This window comes from Lolium perenne, chromosome 1 (assembly GCF_019359855.2).
Source record: "Lolium perenne isolate Kyuss_39 chromosome 1, Kyuss_2.0, whole genome shotgun sequence".
Lineage (NCBI taxonomy): Eukaryota > Viridiplantae > Streptophyta > Magnoliopsida > Poales > Poaceae > Lolium > Lolium perenne.
Genome location: NC_067244.2, coordinates 72,679,412 through 72,697,102, shown reverse-complemented (window position 1 = coordinate 72,697,102; position 17,691 = coordinate 72,679,412). Strand labels below are relative to the sequence as shown.

The window sequence follows — 17,691 nt, the reverse complement described above, 5'->3', positions numbered from 1 at the left end:
GGAACCGTAAAGGAGGTGATGAGGTGCATAGTTCCAGCGGGGACGACACGGACGAAGGTTGACAAGGAGGGTGGCGGTGGCTAACGCGTCAGGCCAAAAGGTGGGGGGAACATGGCTGTGGAATAGGAGTGTGAGGACGCAGTCATTGAGGGTGCGGAGGATACGCTCGGCGCGGCCGTTTTGTTGGGACGTGTATGGACAGGTTAGACGGAAAATAGTGCCGTGAGAGGAGAGTAGGGTGCGGACGGTGACATTGTCAAACTCTTTTCCGTTGTCAGTTTGTAGGGCATGGATGGGGCGACCGAACTGGGTGGAAACATAGGCGTAGAAGGCTGTGAGAGTGGTGGCGACATCGGACTTTTTACGGAGGAGAAACATCCACACAAAATGAGAAAAATCATCAAGAATAACTAGGTAATAAAGAAGACTAGAATTACTCGGAATTGGAGAGGTCCATACGTCACTATGAATTAACTCAAAAGGAAAAGACGCAACAGTGGAAGACTGACTAAAAGGAAGACGAGCGTGTTTACCAAGACGACACGCTTCACAACTATGTGAAGACTGTTTAGTAGATGAAAACGAAAAACCCCTCATTATTTGGTGAAGCGTGTTGGCACTGGGATGTCCAAGACGAGCATGCCAAAGATCAACGCCTGCGGAGAGAGCACGAGGTGCGGCGCCGGGGGTGGAAAGCGACATCACCGGATACAAATCGCCGGGGCTCTCACATCGATGGAGGACCATCCGGGTGCGGGCGTCCTTAACAGAAAAACCAAAAGCGTCAAATTCAACAGTCACAGAGTTGTCACGAGAAAGAGTTTTAACAGAGACTAAATTCTGAATAAGCTGGGGAGACACAAGGACATTATTGAGAGACAGTGGTTTAGAAGTAGATGGAAAATTAGTAGAACCAGTGTGAGAAATAGGAAGACCGGAGCTGTTACCGACAATGATGCGAGACTCGGTGGAAGTGGGAAAGGAATGGGAAAGGTTACCCGGGTGAGCGGCCATGTGAGACGAGGCACCCGTGTCCATAAACCAGTTGTTGCCACCGGCGTAAGAGCCAGGTGCGGGCGCGGCGTGGTAGGTCGGGGCGTAGGATGGCGGCGTGGCGGTGAAGGCCGGGGCGTAGGGCGGTGTCGTGGTGAAGTGCGCCTGGTGAGTCGGCGGGCACGGCACCGGCATGTTGTAGGCGTGGATGAGCCCCGTCCATGGGTTGTAGGCGAAGGGGTTGCTGCCGTTGGAGACCGACGACATGATGACGCGCGCGCGGAGGATGGCGACGGCGCGGGGTTGGGGAGGGAGGCGCGGCGGCGGCTGCAGGTGCGTCGGCGGCGCGGCGTGAGGAGGGGCACACGCGGCGGCGGCACAAGGGCGGCGGCGCTAGGGTTGGAGGGTGGGGCGGCGCGCGCGGGGAGAGAGGGGCGCGGCGGCTAGGTTAGGAACGGTAGGTGTCTGATACCATGTAGAAAGGGATGCAACTCACAATGTATTGATTGGGTGCATATGGCGTTACATATATAGGCCACGTCCTCGACTATACAAGGAAGGAGGCGGGCCCAATAATCAATACAAAGATATGTATCGCTATACATAACTACAGAAGATACACATCCAGATATACAAGGATACGTATCTCAACATCAGCGTCCTGTAACCAAAGTGACAATGTCGCAATCTGTCTCTCAATTTGTTTTTCATGTCGTAATCACGTTTGCTCAATAAACTGAAATATGTATAGGGAAAAAAAGAAGATAACATCAGGACAGCGTGCGGTCCAAACCAACAATGACGTCAATCTTCTCCCTATTTATGCTCAATGTACCAGTTCCAGCAGTTGCATCTGTGTAATCATGCGTACAATGATCGGCCGTAGGCCCCTGGTAGCTCTATTAGCGGTGTTGACGCTTCTTCTCCGGCCAGCAGCTGCGACGGCGGCCGCGAGTGGCTATGCCGCGGACCGCATCGACCGTCTGCCGGGACAGCCGGCGGTGGACTTCGACATGTATTCCGGGTACATCACGGTGGAGCACAGCGCCGGACGGTCTCTATTCTACCTGCTGCAGGAAGCGCCCGAGGAATCCCAGCCAGCGCCGCTGGTGCTCTGGCTCAACGGCGGGCCCGGCTGCTCCTCCATAGCCTACGGCGCCTCCGAGGAGCTTGGTGCATTTCGCGTCAGGCCGCATGGCGCGGGGCTGTTTTTGAACGACTACCGGTGGAACAAAGGTAGGAGTACCTAACTTGCTTGATCCACGGGTTTATGCTTTGTTGCCTGTCATGCTTCTTGCGTTGGATAATAAAGTTTGAACTTGCAGTGGCGAACATCCTGTTCTTGGACTCGCCGGCCGGCGTCGGGTTCTCGTACACCAACACCACCTCCGACCTCTACACCTCCGGCGATAACAGAACAGGCAGCTTATCCAAATGTTACTTACCTTGTAATTGCATGATACTCTGCTCTATGGCATCAAAAAGTTTTTAACCGGGACATGATTTTTTTTTGTAGCTCATGACTCCTACACTTTTCTATTGAAATGGTTCGAGAAGTTCCCACATTACATGTACCGCGATTTCTACATTGCTGGCGAGAGCTATGCAGGCATAAATTCTTCCCACCTTGGCTAATTAGTCTACTCAATTTCCTGTTCATAATTTTTGGTAACCCAAAACTTCAGGGCACTATGTCCCGGAGTTATCCCAGCTCGTCCACCGGAATAACAAAGGCATCGAGAAACCCACTATCAACTTCAAAGGCTTCATGGTACGGCTAGATTTGCCAATCCTTGCGCCGTGATCGTTGCAACCTGAAACCTAATTTATTATACAGGTCGGGAATGGTCTGATCGACAACTACCACGACTACCGTGGCACGTTCCAGTTCTGGTGGAACCACGGGCTGGTCTCCGACGATACCTACCACCTCCTCAACCGCTCCTGCCTCCACGACTCCTTCATCCACCCGTCGCCGGCATGCGATGCCGCGCTCAACGTCTCAACGGAAGAGCAGGGCAACATCGACTTGTACAGCATCTACACGCCCACCTGCAATGTGACGGCGACCAACTCGTCGGCGAGCCGACAGCGGCCGAGGGGACGCTACGTGAGTATCAATTTTCCGGCGTCGTTATTATTCGGTAAAGCAAGCCTAGTTTTCGAAGCTGAGATGCCCTACTTGGTTGCTGTTGCATGCTTATGCAGCCATGGATGACCGGATCGTATGACCCGTGCACGGAACGATACTCCACAGCGTACTACAACCGGCGGGACGTGCAGAGGGCCCTCCACGCAAACGTCACCGGCACCATAAACTACACATGGGCGACCTGCAGGTCCGTGCTCCTTCGCTTTCCACTAATATAAAACTTTTCAGATATTTTAAAATAGATTAGACATAAATAAAAATGAGTGAATCTTCAAATTAAAACGTGCATACATTTACGAAAAGTTCTAAAAAAACATGCATTTGTGAATGGAGGGAGTACTATAATTGTAAAAACTTACACTTTAGTGTTTACATAGAACAAAAAGGACGTCGCTCTACGGTAAATGTCCATCGTTTTACCTTCACATATTATGTAAATGAATTGCAGTGACACCATCAATAGCAACTGGCGTGATGCTCCGAGCTCCATGCTTCCTATTTATAAAGAGCTTATTGAAGCTGGTCTAAGAATATGGGTCTTCAGGTAAGTTTATTCCTTTTTGGAAATAAAATTATTTTATTAAATGCATCATCATTTCTTAACTTATTCAGAACACCAACGCCACGAAGCTACTACGATAATCTCTTAGGAATGTTTTACTGCAGTAATTCAGAAGGAATATATTGGCTGCTATCAGATAGAATATATAATGTTTGTTGAGAAAACGCAAAAGCGTTTATTCTGGTTGTATTTTTAAATTCTCCCTGATAACATCACATGCTAAGATAACAGTAGTCTGATCATACCCATATTGATGCATACATGATGCATCTCAATGGCTAGATTTAATGTTTTTCAGTTGCTAACATTTTCTTATACAAAATTCCTAATAGAAGTACATGCTAAGATAACGGTACTCTTGTCTACTCTGCTGTTCATTATGCAAGTTGCTGCCAGGAACTCATCAGGCATCAGCAAGCAGTTCATATTTGTTAACCAGAAGTACTGCAGATAATTCGTTGCTTTGACTGGATAAAATCATTGAGAAGTCGCTGTTTCGAGTTAACAATTAGATATGAATAATCTGTTTATATGCATAATATTCCTCTGTTGACCTGTCAGCCTAATAGCAACGGACTATAACTGGACAACGGGACGTCTCTTTTCCTCATATAATTGTTTTCCTTACCTGCTATCAAGGTTGCTGTTGGGATGGTGACATGCAAGAAAATATCCATGGGTAGAGACTTATATGTAAAAAAGTTATTGCTATTCCTTGAGTGTTCTCATTGGGAACACCAGGGCGCAGATCGTTGGTGTTGATCTATCAGCTCCGGCATGCCTTAAAACTCACTTACCGTGTCCGAACATCTACATAATGTTTGTTATGTTTATTTATTTCTCAGTGGAGACACAGACGCAGTAGTCCCCTTGACAGCAACAAGATACTCCATCGAGGCTTTGGGTCTTCCAACTACTATTAGTTGGCACCCTTGGTATGACGTCCAAGAGGTCAGCGTCATTCCACTCAATTTACCTACTTTATATATATATAAATAGAATCATTGAGATGCTTTGATGGCCAGGGAGATACACTAGATCAATTCGAGCAATATAGTGGGTTCTATAAAGTCATCAAATTAATTCACATCATTTAAATTATTATGATATTTGAATTAATAATTAGTTGTAAGATTTAATGATATATTATTAATTACGAAACCATGTAGTTTTCTTTTGACACGTTCATGTCTATAGAGATTATGTGTAGTTTGTCTAGAGTTTAAACGCATGAAGTCTTTTTGGTTGGGCATATAGCTGAGTCGGTTAAGAAAAACCTTTTAGGCGTGAAGTCCAGCAAGTGATTAAACGAATTGCCAAGTCCATTTAGAAATTAGCTTAGACATGCTAGCTAGCCATGTCCGTTCTAGAAGAAAAATCGTACACATCTGTTTTTCATTTTTGCAATCAAAAAACGTACACATACCCTAGCTGAGTCTGTTCGGGAAAAAAAAACGTAAACTAGCTAGCTAACTCGGTAGGAATAGCAGACTCTGTATGCCAAAATTTAAAAATCTACACAAGCATCGCAATGATTTAGTAGCATAAGAAACTATAAATGACAAATACATAGTTGAGTGAATGCCTGAGTATAAAATAATAATTAAAAGACATCTATATGTCAAATTTGGAAGCAAAACATAAAAGTAGATATGAAATGGTAAAAAAAAAAGCTTTACAAAAACATTCTGCGTAAGGCTGCAATGTAATAATTTTAGAATCTAACGTGCAAACATTTATTATGTTTAGTTCAAGCATCTTAATTATCCATAGGGATAGATCTCAAAATTATCTTTTTTAAAAGCTAGATAATATCACATCAATGTACATATATTATATACTATTGACTTATCTATTATTATACAATTATAATTAGCATAAGACCGGAAAAATATATATATTATAAATTTGTATAAAACATTTCTAACCATACAATACGATATCCACGAAACCATAACTTTATTTCTCAGAAACTCAGCCACTAAAGATGGTGCCGCAAAGTTTGTATAATTACCTTGTTATATTGGCAAATTTCACGTGGGCAGATGGACATTGCACTCTGCATGCGACATGCCACGAGAATTTCGTCACTGGGCGGGACATTAATTTTTGTTAACTACTACATGTCACGAGCAAAGTAATTTTTTTTTTGCGAAATCATGAGCATAATTAATCAATGCTTGTGTGATGCATTTTTTGATCAGGTCGGCGGATGGAGCCAGGTGTACGAGGGCCTCACGTTGGTGACTGTCCGAGGCGCGGGTCATGAGGTTCCCCTGCACCGCCCGCGGCAAGCCCTAATAATGTTTCAGCAGTTCCTGCAGGGCAAGCCCATGCCAGGACACAACACAAATGGAACTTTGTCTTAACAAAAATAAGACGAAAATCATACTGTAATCTGGATTCGAAAGCAATCATCAATAAAGTAATATGTGTGGCTTAAATATAGTTTGACAGTACGTCTCCATCTGATCTGGTTTATTGGGCACCTTAAATTTTTGTGTGCTTGGGATGTGTGCTACCGGTGCCAAAAAAAAGTTAAGTTGTCTTGACATGTGCGGGAACAAAATCATTATTCACAAGTATTAATTGATGCAAAGACTGTGCACACACATCAAAGGTGAAAATTTCGTGTGATGTCCTTGTCGTGAAAATTCTGTGGAGGACCATGACATAGTTGTACCCAACAATAAGGAGTGAGACGGCCTAGGGTTAATAATGGCGCGGCCTAGAGAAAGTATGTTGGGGACTGTAATTTTATGTCCTACGGTGAACAATGGCCGAGATAAAATATGGTTGGAACTATATATCTTTTATATAATCATCATTCAATATATGTCTTTTGCGAAATCTAATTTATGTTTACTTATATTGGCCAAGTTATTTTGTCTTGAATATTCATGGACACTATACATAGAGATTGCAAGTGCGTATTTAAAAGTATTTTTTGAAAGATGTGTAGTTCCAAACAGAGAAAATAGATGAGTGAACAAGGCAGAAAGATGAAGAGGTTATCTCTGCCATGACAGAGAAAATAGAGGAAAATTATGTCGGGGCAGTGTTTCGGCAGAGATTTTCTCTGTTTTGTCTGCCGTTGTAGGACTTATGTTCTTAATATTTAGGGTAACATAAATACAAATATAATTAAACAATAGCATATGACCGCATAACAAAACATAGAATCAAATAAGATAACATATGATTGCACTACTTAGAAGTTTCATCAATAGCATAGGCACTACATCATAGAGCAAAATAGGCATACAGATAATCTATCATAAAAAGGCAAATGATCTCTGTTGTAGGGGGTAAAAATGGATCATCTCAAAGGATCCCCCGTCCGCGATACCGCCGCCCACCGGACATCAGCAATACAAATGCACCCCCGAACAAATCACCGGCATAAAGAAAAAATATCAAGATAATATAAAAGAGAAGAAGAAGAAGGAGCCCAAAAGAAGGAAAAGCATCCCACTAAAGCCCATGAGTATTCTTCTTAAATGGGCCAAATACATGGGTTGTAGAAGGCAAAAGGGCCTTCTTTTCCTTCCCTACTTGGGGACTTTTTGTCTTTTCCACATAATAGGCTAGGTTGCCCCTACTTTCCCTCCCCACCAAGGGTTTTGGTGGTCATTTGTACAAGGCCTTGAGCCTAGCAATGCATGAGTCTCTTGTTTGTCATCTCTCATATGATGAGTTTTCCCTCTTAAGTGAAGGATACCTACTTCTTGAGTTGATCCTTAGAGTTTACACTACTAGGAAAAGGTCTATAGTTGCGAAGATTACCGCCGGCGCACCAAATTTTAGGTACGCCGGTGGTATTTACCGCCGGCACACCATCTTCTCGACGCGCCGATGCTATTCTGATTTCACAGGCGAACTTTTGTGCACCGATAGTATTCAAGATAATGATCGACTTGCTACTCCAAGTTATGGCCAAGTTATGGCAGGCGCACGAAACTGCGGCTTCGCCGGCAATGTTGTTTTAGGACTGGCGCACCATTAAAGGCGTACGCCCGGCAGAGAAAAGCAAAGACCTGTCTCGTCTTGTCTTGTCCCTCTCTCTCCTCTTCTTTTCTTCCCTTTCTTTTCCTTTCTCTGTACCTGGCCGATTGAAGCGTCCCACGCAAAGTCGATTTCACAGGGCGTACGTCTGGCTCGATTCCTCCTCCACCTCGAGCCGGTAGCGCCCCCCACTCCCACCCTCGTCCTCCACCCGGCGGCGCCTCCACTCCCCACCTCCTCCACCTCCACCCGGCGGCGCCCCCACTCCTAGCCCTTTTCATCCTCCACCTCCATCCGGCGGCGTGCCCCAGCCCCCACTCCCACCCTCTTCCACCTCCACCCGGCGGCACCCCGAGGAGAAGCAGAGCGCGCGACCAGGAGGAGCAGCACGCGCGGCCTAGAGGAGCAGAGCGTGCGCCCAGGAGCGGCGCGGCCAGCGGCTTGATGGCGGAGCAGCGCGGCGCGACCAGCGGCTTGAAGGCGGCGCGGCCAGCGGCTTGACGGCGGAGTGGCGCGGCCAAGAGGAGCAGCGCGGCACGGCCCAAGAGGAGCAGCGTCGCGCGGGGACAAGCAGCGGCGTGGCGATGACGAGCGGCTTTGGCGCGGAGCAGCGGTGCGGCGACGACAAGCGGCACGTCTTGGCGGAGTAGCCATGAGGGACCTGATTGCTTTTTTTTTAGTTTACAGGGTTCTAACTGAAAAGTGTGTAAATAATCTTTATATATATTATATTACTACTAGGAAAGGTGCCCGTGCGTTGCTACGGGTCTGCACCATTTGATTAACATATAGTCCGTTGACATCTCTGTTTGCTCACCGACTGCGTTCTTACTTTTTTTTTCAAAAATTTGTTTAACTTGAGGCAAAACTCATTTTGACACCAGAAAGGTAAAATGTTATCATTTACATTGACTTGGGAATTAAGCACATTAGGACATACTGAACATAGATCAATGTTTATATCGGCGCCAACAATTTAAACCATATGCATGCTTTTTTGAATGTGCATAAAATTTTCATCAAGGGCATACAGAACAACCATACCTTACCGTACTGGTCATGATCCCAAATCTAATGATGGAAGTTCTTTGTATTTTCGGAGGTTTATGGCCTTATTCATAACACAAGGAAGACATCTCACACTAATAAAAGAAAATTCTGTAGTGCAGCACCAACCAACGTTTGAAGCTGATAACCTGTACTTGGCCCAAAACTATTGATTGCATCTTAGCCCTTGTGCAACGACGGTATCTGGACAACCGTAGCCTGATGCATCGAGTTAGATCGGATTATGTCCGCGAACGCCTCGCGGGAGACAGAGACGCAGATTAACCAAAAATAATCAACCGAAGGAGACCCATATTTCTTCGTTTGCTGCATCTGTAGCCTGTTGATCAATCTCTTGTGCGCATGGTTAAGGTCGAGGCCTGAAGCGCTGTGTAAACCAGACTTTATAACTCTGAAAACAGTAAATCGTGCTATTTAGTGGAACCAAATCCGGCACAGAACCAAAAATATGGAGCAACAGAGTAATCGACCGGCAGTCTGCCAGTCTCCCCCTTCGAGGCGCCCTGCTTAGACCCACCCGTCTTGTTCTGCTGCAAATTGTAGTTCTTGCTGATGTACGGCCACGCAGCAGAGGGCCTGACATCCGGTGCTGTAGTTGGAGTTCGACTGCAACGAAGCAACTCATCCCTGCCTGCGCCTGGCCGGCGCCATTGCAGTCCCTAGCGATCAAGCACAACGGCACGGAGCAGATGTAGATGTGGACCTCCGCCATTATCGGCAGCCGTGGCGACGACCGTGAGGGTGTGTCGGTAGGGCTTGGCTCACATTTTTGGACTGCAGATTAGTACATGGGGAAATCGGGGAGCCCTTGTTTTGAGTCAGATTCGAGCGCCAGATCTCCCCCCCACAACCTCCTCCCTGACGCTCCTATGCTCCACTACACATCTCCGCCCTAGCTCTCCCTCGCGAATCTTGTCCTCTGCGTGCGCGTCTCCATCCTAATTGTGGAGCCGCACGCCGAGCCGGCTGCCGCTGGAGAGGATGTCGTGCACCACGAATCGGCGAGCTCAGCCACCGTGGGCAGCCCTAGAACCTCTCCACGGGAAGCCCTCCCACCAATTTTCGCACTAAGCGGAACGCCGACGCGAGCACCGCGCCCGCAGCTCCAAGGCGGATAGAGGTTGACCGGTTGAGGGGAACGTGTAGGTGTGGGGACGAAGGATTTTTTTAGAGCGAACGATAACATTTGGATGACTTACCGGTGGCAGTGCAGGTAATTTAAAGGAAATAGAAGGGTAATAAAAAACGGATGAACAAGAAACCTTATTTTCTTTATTATTAGGTATAGATATAGATTAAGCCGCAATGCGACCGTGGTACGTCCCTCGCGCGGTCGTGTTGCACTTACACCCTTCGGAAATAGATAAATCAACATACAATCCCTCCGAAGTCAAGCCCCGCCCCTGCTCATCCCAGGATGGGTCGCGCCGCTCCCCATCTCTCACCCGTGGTGGCGGCGGCGCCAAATCGAGCTCGGCGTCCATGGCTGGACTCCCTATGGGATTGTAGCAGCAGGAGGAGGCGGGGCTCTTCCTGATGGCTGCCAGCGGCACAGCTGAGGGGGAGAAGAGAAGGAGCCACACGGTCGTGGAGATGGAGCGCCGTTGGCTGCGGCGTCGCTAGGAAAGGGAGAAGCTGCAGTCGGCGTCGTGGAAAGCGGAGGAGCGCCTAGGAGCTGGGGGCCGGTCACGCCTAGCCCTGTTTGCTGCCCCGCGACACAGGAAAACGAAGGGCATGGGTCGATGTATTTTTGCTTCTATTCTGAATTTAACCGCTGCTGTTGACTGAATATAGGTCTTGATTTGGTTGGTGGGTTCCCGCTGATTGCTCTGGATGTGAAGCTGCCGCTGTTAACTCAATTTAGTCCGTCTTGGCTGCTTCGTTCATGCTGATTGCTTCGGCTGTCACAAAATGCCAGACATATAGTACAATACATGCCCGGGAGCCAAGACGAATTTCCGGTACTCTGAGCGGCGTTTTGGCTCCCGGGAGCATTTGCTCCCGGTTTTTTCGAAAAATTAAAACAAATCGAAAACTTATCAAAAAATTGCGAAAAAAATCATGCACGTACCTGACCATGGCACGCACCACCGTGTAAAATTTCGTTGCAAATTGTTATCGTATGCGCCCTGGATAAAAATGACAAATTTCTGACATGAAATGAGATTCAAAAATATGAATCTCAGATCTGGAAATTTGTCATTTTTGCCCAGGACGCATACAATAACATTTCGCAGCGACATTTTACAAGGTGGTGCGTGCCATGGTCAGGTACGTGCATGATTTTTTTCGGAATTTTTTAAAAAGTTTTGAAAAATAAAATTTGCTCCCCAAAAAACCGGGAGCAAATGCTCCCGGGAGCCAAGACGAATTTCCGGTACTAAATCATTGCTGCTGATTGCTTGGGTGGGAAGATATATGACAAGTACTGAACATAATGCAGTACACGAGGATTGTGTTGCCTCATATCAATGAATTGATCTAAGAGAAGTGCGCTGAAAAATTACCTTAGATTGACGAGGTGCCCTTTGAGCAAACAAGTTATTAGCTTGTCTTTTTGGATGATAAAATTTGAAGTTGGAACATTTTATTTCTAGAGTCCTAATTGCACCAGAAATAATGTTACTTTATTTTGGGTGATAGAATTAACTGTTGGAATATGAATTTTCTATGGTTCTAATTGCACCGGAAAGAATGACTTGGTTTAAAATAAAATTTAATTACATATTTTCTATCAGTTAACCAAGTTTGAAAGCATGTGCGCACTCTTTGCTAATGACAATCTATGGATAATTAAAGTAAATTCACTATATCAAACATGACAAAGATACTTATCATGTTGATTCTAATGCCAATACCAAAACCTTGTTGCATCTTTTATAACTTAAAATCTGATGATGTATATAAGATTGTAATTTGTCATTTCCGTAGCAACGCACGGGTAATTTGCTAGTAATTGAATAAGAGGGACATGACAGCTTTGTCGGTGGTAGCCTGGTAAGTGACCGCGGGTCCGTGATACGTCTCAAACGTATCTATAATTTCTTATGTTCCATGCTACTTTTATGATGATACTCACATGTTTTATACACATTATATGTCATATTTATGCATTTTCCGGCACTAACCTATTGACGAGATGCCGAAGAGCCAGTTGCTGTTTTCTGCTGTTTTTGGTTTCAGAAATCCTACAAAGGAAATATTCTCGGAATTGGACGAAATCAACGCCCAGGGTCTTATTTTTCCACGAAGCTTCCAGAAGACCGTGGGAGAAACGAAGTGGGGCCACGGGGCGCCGCCACACTAGGGCGGCGCGACCTAGGGGGGGGCGCGCGGCCCTAGCGTGTGGGGCCCCCGTGACTCCTCCGACTCCGCCCTTCCGCCTACTTAAAGTGTTCGTCGCGAAACCCCCAGTACCGAGAGCCACGATACGGAAAACCTTCCAGAGACGCCGCCGCCGCCAATCCCATCTCGGGGGATTCAGGAGATCGCCTCCGGCACCCTGCCGGAGAGGGAAATCATCTCCCGGAGGTCTCTTCATCGCCAGGATCGCCTCCGGATCGATGTGTGAGTAGTTCACCCCTGGACTATGGGTCCATAGCAGTAGCTAGATGGTTGTCTTCTCCTCATTGTGCTATCATGTTAGATCTTGTGAGCTGCCTATCATGATCAAGATCATCTATTTGTAATACTACATGTTGTGTTTGTTGGGATCCGATGAATATTGAATACTATGTCAAGTTGATTATCAATCTATCATATATGTTGTTTATGTTCTTGCATGCTCTCCGTTGCTAGTAGAGGCTCTGGCCAAGTTGATACTTGTGACTCCAAGAGGGAGTATTTATGCTCGATAGTGGGTTCATGCCTCCATTGAATCTGGGACAGTGACAGAAAGTTCTAAGGTTGTGGATGTGCTGTTGCCACTAGGGATAAAACATCAATGCTTTGTCTAAGGATATTTGTGTTGATTACATTACGCACCATACTTAATGCAATTGTCTGTTGTTTGCAACTTAATACTGGAAGGGGTTCGGATGATAACCTGAAGGTGGACTTTTTAGGCATAGATGCATGCTGGATAGCGGTCTATGTACTTTGTCGTAATGCCCTGATTAAATCTCATAGTACTCATCATGATATATGTATGTGCATTGTTATGCCTTCTTTATTTGTCAATTGCCCAACTGTAATTTTTTCACCCAACATGCTATTTATCTTATGGGAGAGACACCACTAGTGAACTGTGGACCCCGGTCCATTCTTTACATCTGAAATACAATCTACTGCAATTGTTCTTTACTGTTCTTCGCAAACAAACATCATCTTCCACACTATACATCTAATCCTTTGTTTATAGCAAGCCGGTGAGATTGACAACCTCACCGTTATGTTGGGGCAAAGTACTTTGATTGTGTTGTGCAGGTTCCACGTTGGCGCCGGAATCCCTGATGTTGCGCCGCACTACACTCCGCCACCAACAACCTTCACGTGTTCCTTGACTCCTACTGGTTCGATAACCTTGGTTTCTTACTGAGGGAAAACTTGCTGCTGTGCGCATCACACCTTCCTCTTGGGGTTCCCAACGGACGTGTGTCTTACACGCCATCAAGCTCTTTTTCTGGCGCCGTTGCCGGGGAGATCAAGACACGCTGCAAGGGGAGTCTCCCACATCCAATCTCTTTACTTTGTTTTTGTCTTGCTTTACTTTACTTTATTTACTGCTTTGTTTGCTCTTATATCAAAAACACAAAAAAATTAGTTGCTAGATTTACTTTATTTACTGTCTTGACCTCTATATTGAAAACACACAAAAAATAGTTACTTGCATTGTTATGCCTTCTTTATTTGTCAATTGCCCAACTATAATTTGTTCACCCAACATGCTATTTATCTTATGGGAGAGACACCACTAGTGAACTGTGGACCCCGGTCCATTCTTTACATCTGAAATACAATCTACTGCAATTGTTCTTTACTGTTCTTCGCAAACAAACATCATCTTCCACACTATACATCTAATCCTTTGTTTACAGCAAGCCGGTGAGATTGACAACCTCACTGTTACGTTGGGGCAAAGTACTTTGATTGTGTTGTGCAGGTTCCACGTTGGCGCCGGAATCCCTGGTGTTGCGCCGCACTACACTCCGCCACCAACAACCTTCACGTGTTCCTTGACTCCTACTGGTTCGATAACCATGGTTTCTTACTGAGGGAAAACTTGCTGCTGTGCGCATCACACCTTCCTCTTGGGGTTCCCAACGGACGTGTGTCTTACACGCCATCAAGCTCTTTTTCTGGCACCGTTGCCGGGGAGATCAAGACACGCTGCAAGGGGAGTCTCCCACATCCAATCTCTTTACTTTGTTTTTGTCTTGCTTTACTTTACTTTATTTACTGCTTTGTTTGCTCTTATATCAAAAACACAAAAAAATTAGTTGCTAGATTTACTTTATTTACTGTCTTGACCTCTATATTGAAAACACAAAAAAAATAGTTACTTGCATTTACTTTATTTAGTTTGCTTTATTTACTACTGCTAAAATGGGTACTGTTGAGAATACTAAGTTGTGTGACTTCACTAGCACAAATAATAATGATTTCTTATGCACACCTATTGCTCCACCTGCCACTACAGCAGAATTCTTTGAAATTAAACCTGCTTTACTGAATCTTGTTATGAGAGAGCAATTTTCTGGTGTTAGTTCTGATGATGCTGCTGCCCATGTTAATAATTTTGTTGAACTATGTGAAATGCAAAAGTATAAGGATGTAGATGGTGACATTATAAAATTAAAATTGTTTCCTTTCTCCTTAAGAGGAAGAGCTAAAGATTGGTTGCTATCTCTGCCTAGAAATAGTATTGATTCATGGACTAAATGTAAGGATGCTTTTATTGGTAGATATTATCCTCCCGCTAAAATTATATCTTTGAGAAGTAGCATAGTGAATTTTAAGCAATTAGATAATGAACATGTTGCTCAAGCATGGGAGAGAATGAAATCTTTGGTAAAGAATTGCCCTACCCATGGACTAACTACTTGGATGATCATCCAAACCTTTCATGCATGACTGAATTTTTCTTCGCGGAACCTATTGGATTCAGCTGCTGAAGGTACCTTTATGTCCATTACTTTGGGGCGGCAACAAAGCTTCTTGATGATATGATGATAAATTACTCTGAATGGCACACGGAAAGAGCTCCACAAGGTAAGAAGGTAAATTCTGTTGAAGAAACCTCTTCCTTGAGTGATAAGATTGATGCTATTATGTCTATGCTTGTGAATGGTAGATCTAATGTTGATCCTAATAATGTTCCTTTAGCTTCATTGGTTGCCCAAGAAGAACATGTTGATGTGAACTTCATTAAAAGTAATAATTTCAACAACAATGCTTATAAGAATAATTCTTGTAACAACTATAGGCCATATCCTTCTGCTAATGGTAATAGTTATGGTAATTCTTATAGGAATTCTTACAACAATAATAGGAATGTACCCCCTGGTCTTGAAGCCATGCTTAAAGAATTTATTAGTACACAAACTGCTTTTAACAAATCTGTTGAAGAAAAGCTTGATAAAATTGATATTCTTGCTTCTAAGGTTGATAGACTTGCCTCTGATGTTGATCTTTTAAAATTGAAAGTTATGCCTAATAAGGATAATGATAATAAAATTGTTACTACAGCAAACGCCATCCAAGTTCGAATTAATGAAAATATTAGATTGATGGCTGAATTGCATGCTATGTGGGAAAGAGAAGAAAATGAAAAGCTAGCTAAAGAGAATAATGTAGCTAAAGTTTGGACTATTACCACCACTAGTAATGATAATGCTTCACATGTTGCTACACCCCCTACTATCAATGGTAAAATAATTGGTGTTGGCAATGTTTCTACTCCTAGTGCAAAGCGTGCAAAATTGCACAGCTGCTAAAAGCTATTTGAAACTGTTTGTGATAAAACTGCTGAAATTTTTCAAAATGTTGGGGACAATGATTCCATTGCTGTAGATCATAATGGTTTAGATTTTGATGATTGTCACATCTCTGAAGTTATAAAGTTCTTACAAAAATTTGCTAAAAGTCCCAACGCTAGTGCTATAAATTTGGCCTTTACAAAACATATTACAAATGCTCTCATAAAAGCTAGAGAAGAGAAACTAAAACTTGAAACCTCTATTCCTAGGAAGTTAGAATATGGTTGGGAGCCTATCATTAAGATGAGGGTCAATGATTTTGATTGTAATGCTTTATGTGATCTTGGTGCAAATATTTCTGTTATGCCTAAGAAAATCTATGATATGCTTGACTTGCCACCATTGAAAAATTGTTATTTGGATGTTAATCTTGCTGATAATGCTATAAAGAAACCTTTGGGAAGGATTGATAATGTTCGCATTATGGTTAACAATAACCTTGTCCCCGTTGATTTTGTTGTCTTGGATATTGAATGCAATGCATCTTGTCCCATTATATTGGGAAGACCTTTTCTTCGAACTGTTGGTGCTACTATTGATATGAAGGAAGGTAATATTAAATATCAATTTCCTCTCAAGCAAGGTATGGAACACTTCCCTAGAAAGAGAATGAAGTTACCTTATGATTCTATTATTAGAACAAATTATGCTATTGATGTTTCGTCTTTTGATAACACTTGATTCACACTTTCGGCGCCTAGCTGAAAGGCGTTAAAGAAAAGCGTTTATGGGAGACAACCCATTATTTTACTTCTGCACTTTTGTTTTATATTTGAGTCTTGGAAGTTGTTACTACTGTAGAAACTTCTCCTTATCTTTATTTTATTGCATTGTTGTGCCAATTAAAGTCTTTGATAGTAAAGTCAATACTAGATTTGGATTACTGCGCAGGAACAGATTTCTTGCTGTCACGAAATTGAGCCGCCCCGTCCGTAGAAAATTTATAAAAATCTGCCAATTTACGTGCGTGATCCTCAGATATGTACGCAACTTTCATTCAATTTGAACTTTTTCATATGAGAAATTCTGGTGCCTCTAAAAAATTCTTCTTTAAGGACTATTCTGTTTTGGCAGATTCTGCCTTTTTATTTCGCATTGCCTGTTTTGCTATGTTTGATGGATTTTTCTTTGTTCCATTAACTTTTAGTAGCTTTGTGAAATATCCAGAAGTGTTAAGAATGATTATGTCACCTCTGAATATATGAATTTTCAATTATGCACTAACCCTCTAATGAGATTGTTTTGAGTTTGGTGTGGAGGAAGTTTTCAAGGGTCAAGAGAGGAGGATGATACAATATGATCAAGAAGAGTGGAAAGTCTAAGCTTGGGGATGCCCCCGTGGTTCATCCCTGCATATTTTAAGAAGACTCAAGCATCTAATCTTGGGGATGCCCAAGGCATCCCTTCTTCATCGACAACTTATCAGGTCACCTCTAGTGAAACTATATTTTTATTCCGTCACATCTTATGTGCTTTACTTGGAGCGTCTATTTGTTTTTGTTTTTGTTTTTGTTTGAATAAAATCGGATCCTAGCATTTTTTATGTGGGAGAGAGACACGCTCCGATGTTTCGTATGAACACATGTGTTCTTAGCTTTATCTTTAATGTTCATTGCGAAGGTTGAACTACTTCATTCATTGTTATATGGTTGGAAACAGAAAATGCTGCATGTGGTAAATGGTATAATGTCTTGAATAATTTGATACTTGGCAATTGTTGTGCTCATATAGATCATGTTTAAGCTCTTGCATCATGTACTTTGCACCCATTAATGAATAACTACATAGAGCTTGTTAAAATTCGGTTTGCATGATTAGTTTCTCTAGAGTCTAGATATTTTCTGGTTAAGGTGTTTGAACAACAAGGAGACAATGTAAAGTCTTATAATACTTACAATATGTTCATATGTGAGCTTTTCTGCACCCTTTATACT

At 43.6% G+C, this 17,691-nt stretch overlaps 1 protein-coding gene across 1 annotated transcript; it reads left to right on the top strand.

Annotated features, from left to right (window-relative positions):
- The first annotated feature begins 1,809 nt into the window (after positions 1 to 1,809).
- On the top strand, positions 1,810 to 6,151 carry LOC127297173 (serine carboxypeptidase 2). The gene is made up of 9 exons (XM_051327470.2): positions 1,810 to 2,229; positions 2,319 to 2,414; positions 2,510 to 2,602; positions 2,679 to 2,764; positions 2,831 to 3,103; positions 3,202 to 3,332; positions 3,594 to 3,689; positions 4,553 to 4,658; positions 5,912 to 6,151. The coding sequence occupies exons 1-9, from the start codon at positions 1,857 to 1,859 to the stop codon at positions 6,074 to 6,076; spliced, it is 1,419 nt and encodes a 472-aa protein (XP_051183430.1). The 5' UTR covers positions 1,810 to 1,856; the 3' UTR covers positions 6,077 to 6,151.
- Positions 6,152 to 17,691: the final 11,540 nt, after the last annotated feature.

Coding starts and splice junctions, on each gene's coding strand:
- LOC127297173 (XM_051327470.2), top strand. CDS start 1,857: ATGCGTACAATGATCGGCCGTAGGCCCCTGGTAGCTCTATTAGCGGTG. Junction 2,230..2,318: donor CGACTACCGGTGGAACAAAG/GTAGGAGTACCT, acceptor TTGAACTTGCAG/TGGCGAACATCCTGTTCTTG. Junction 2,603..2,678: donor TGCTGGCGAGAGCTATGCAG/GCATAAATTCTT, acceptor CCAAAACTTCAG/GGCACTATGTCCCGGAGTTA.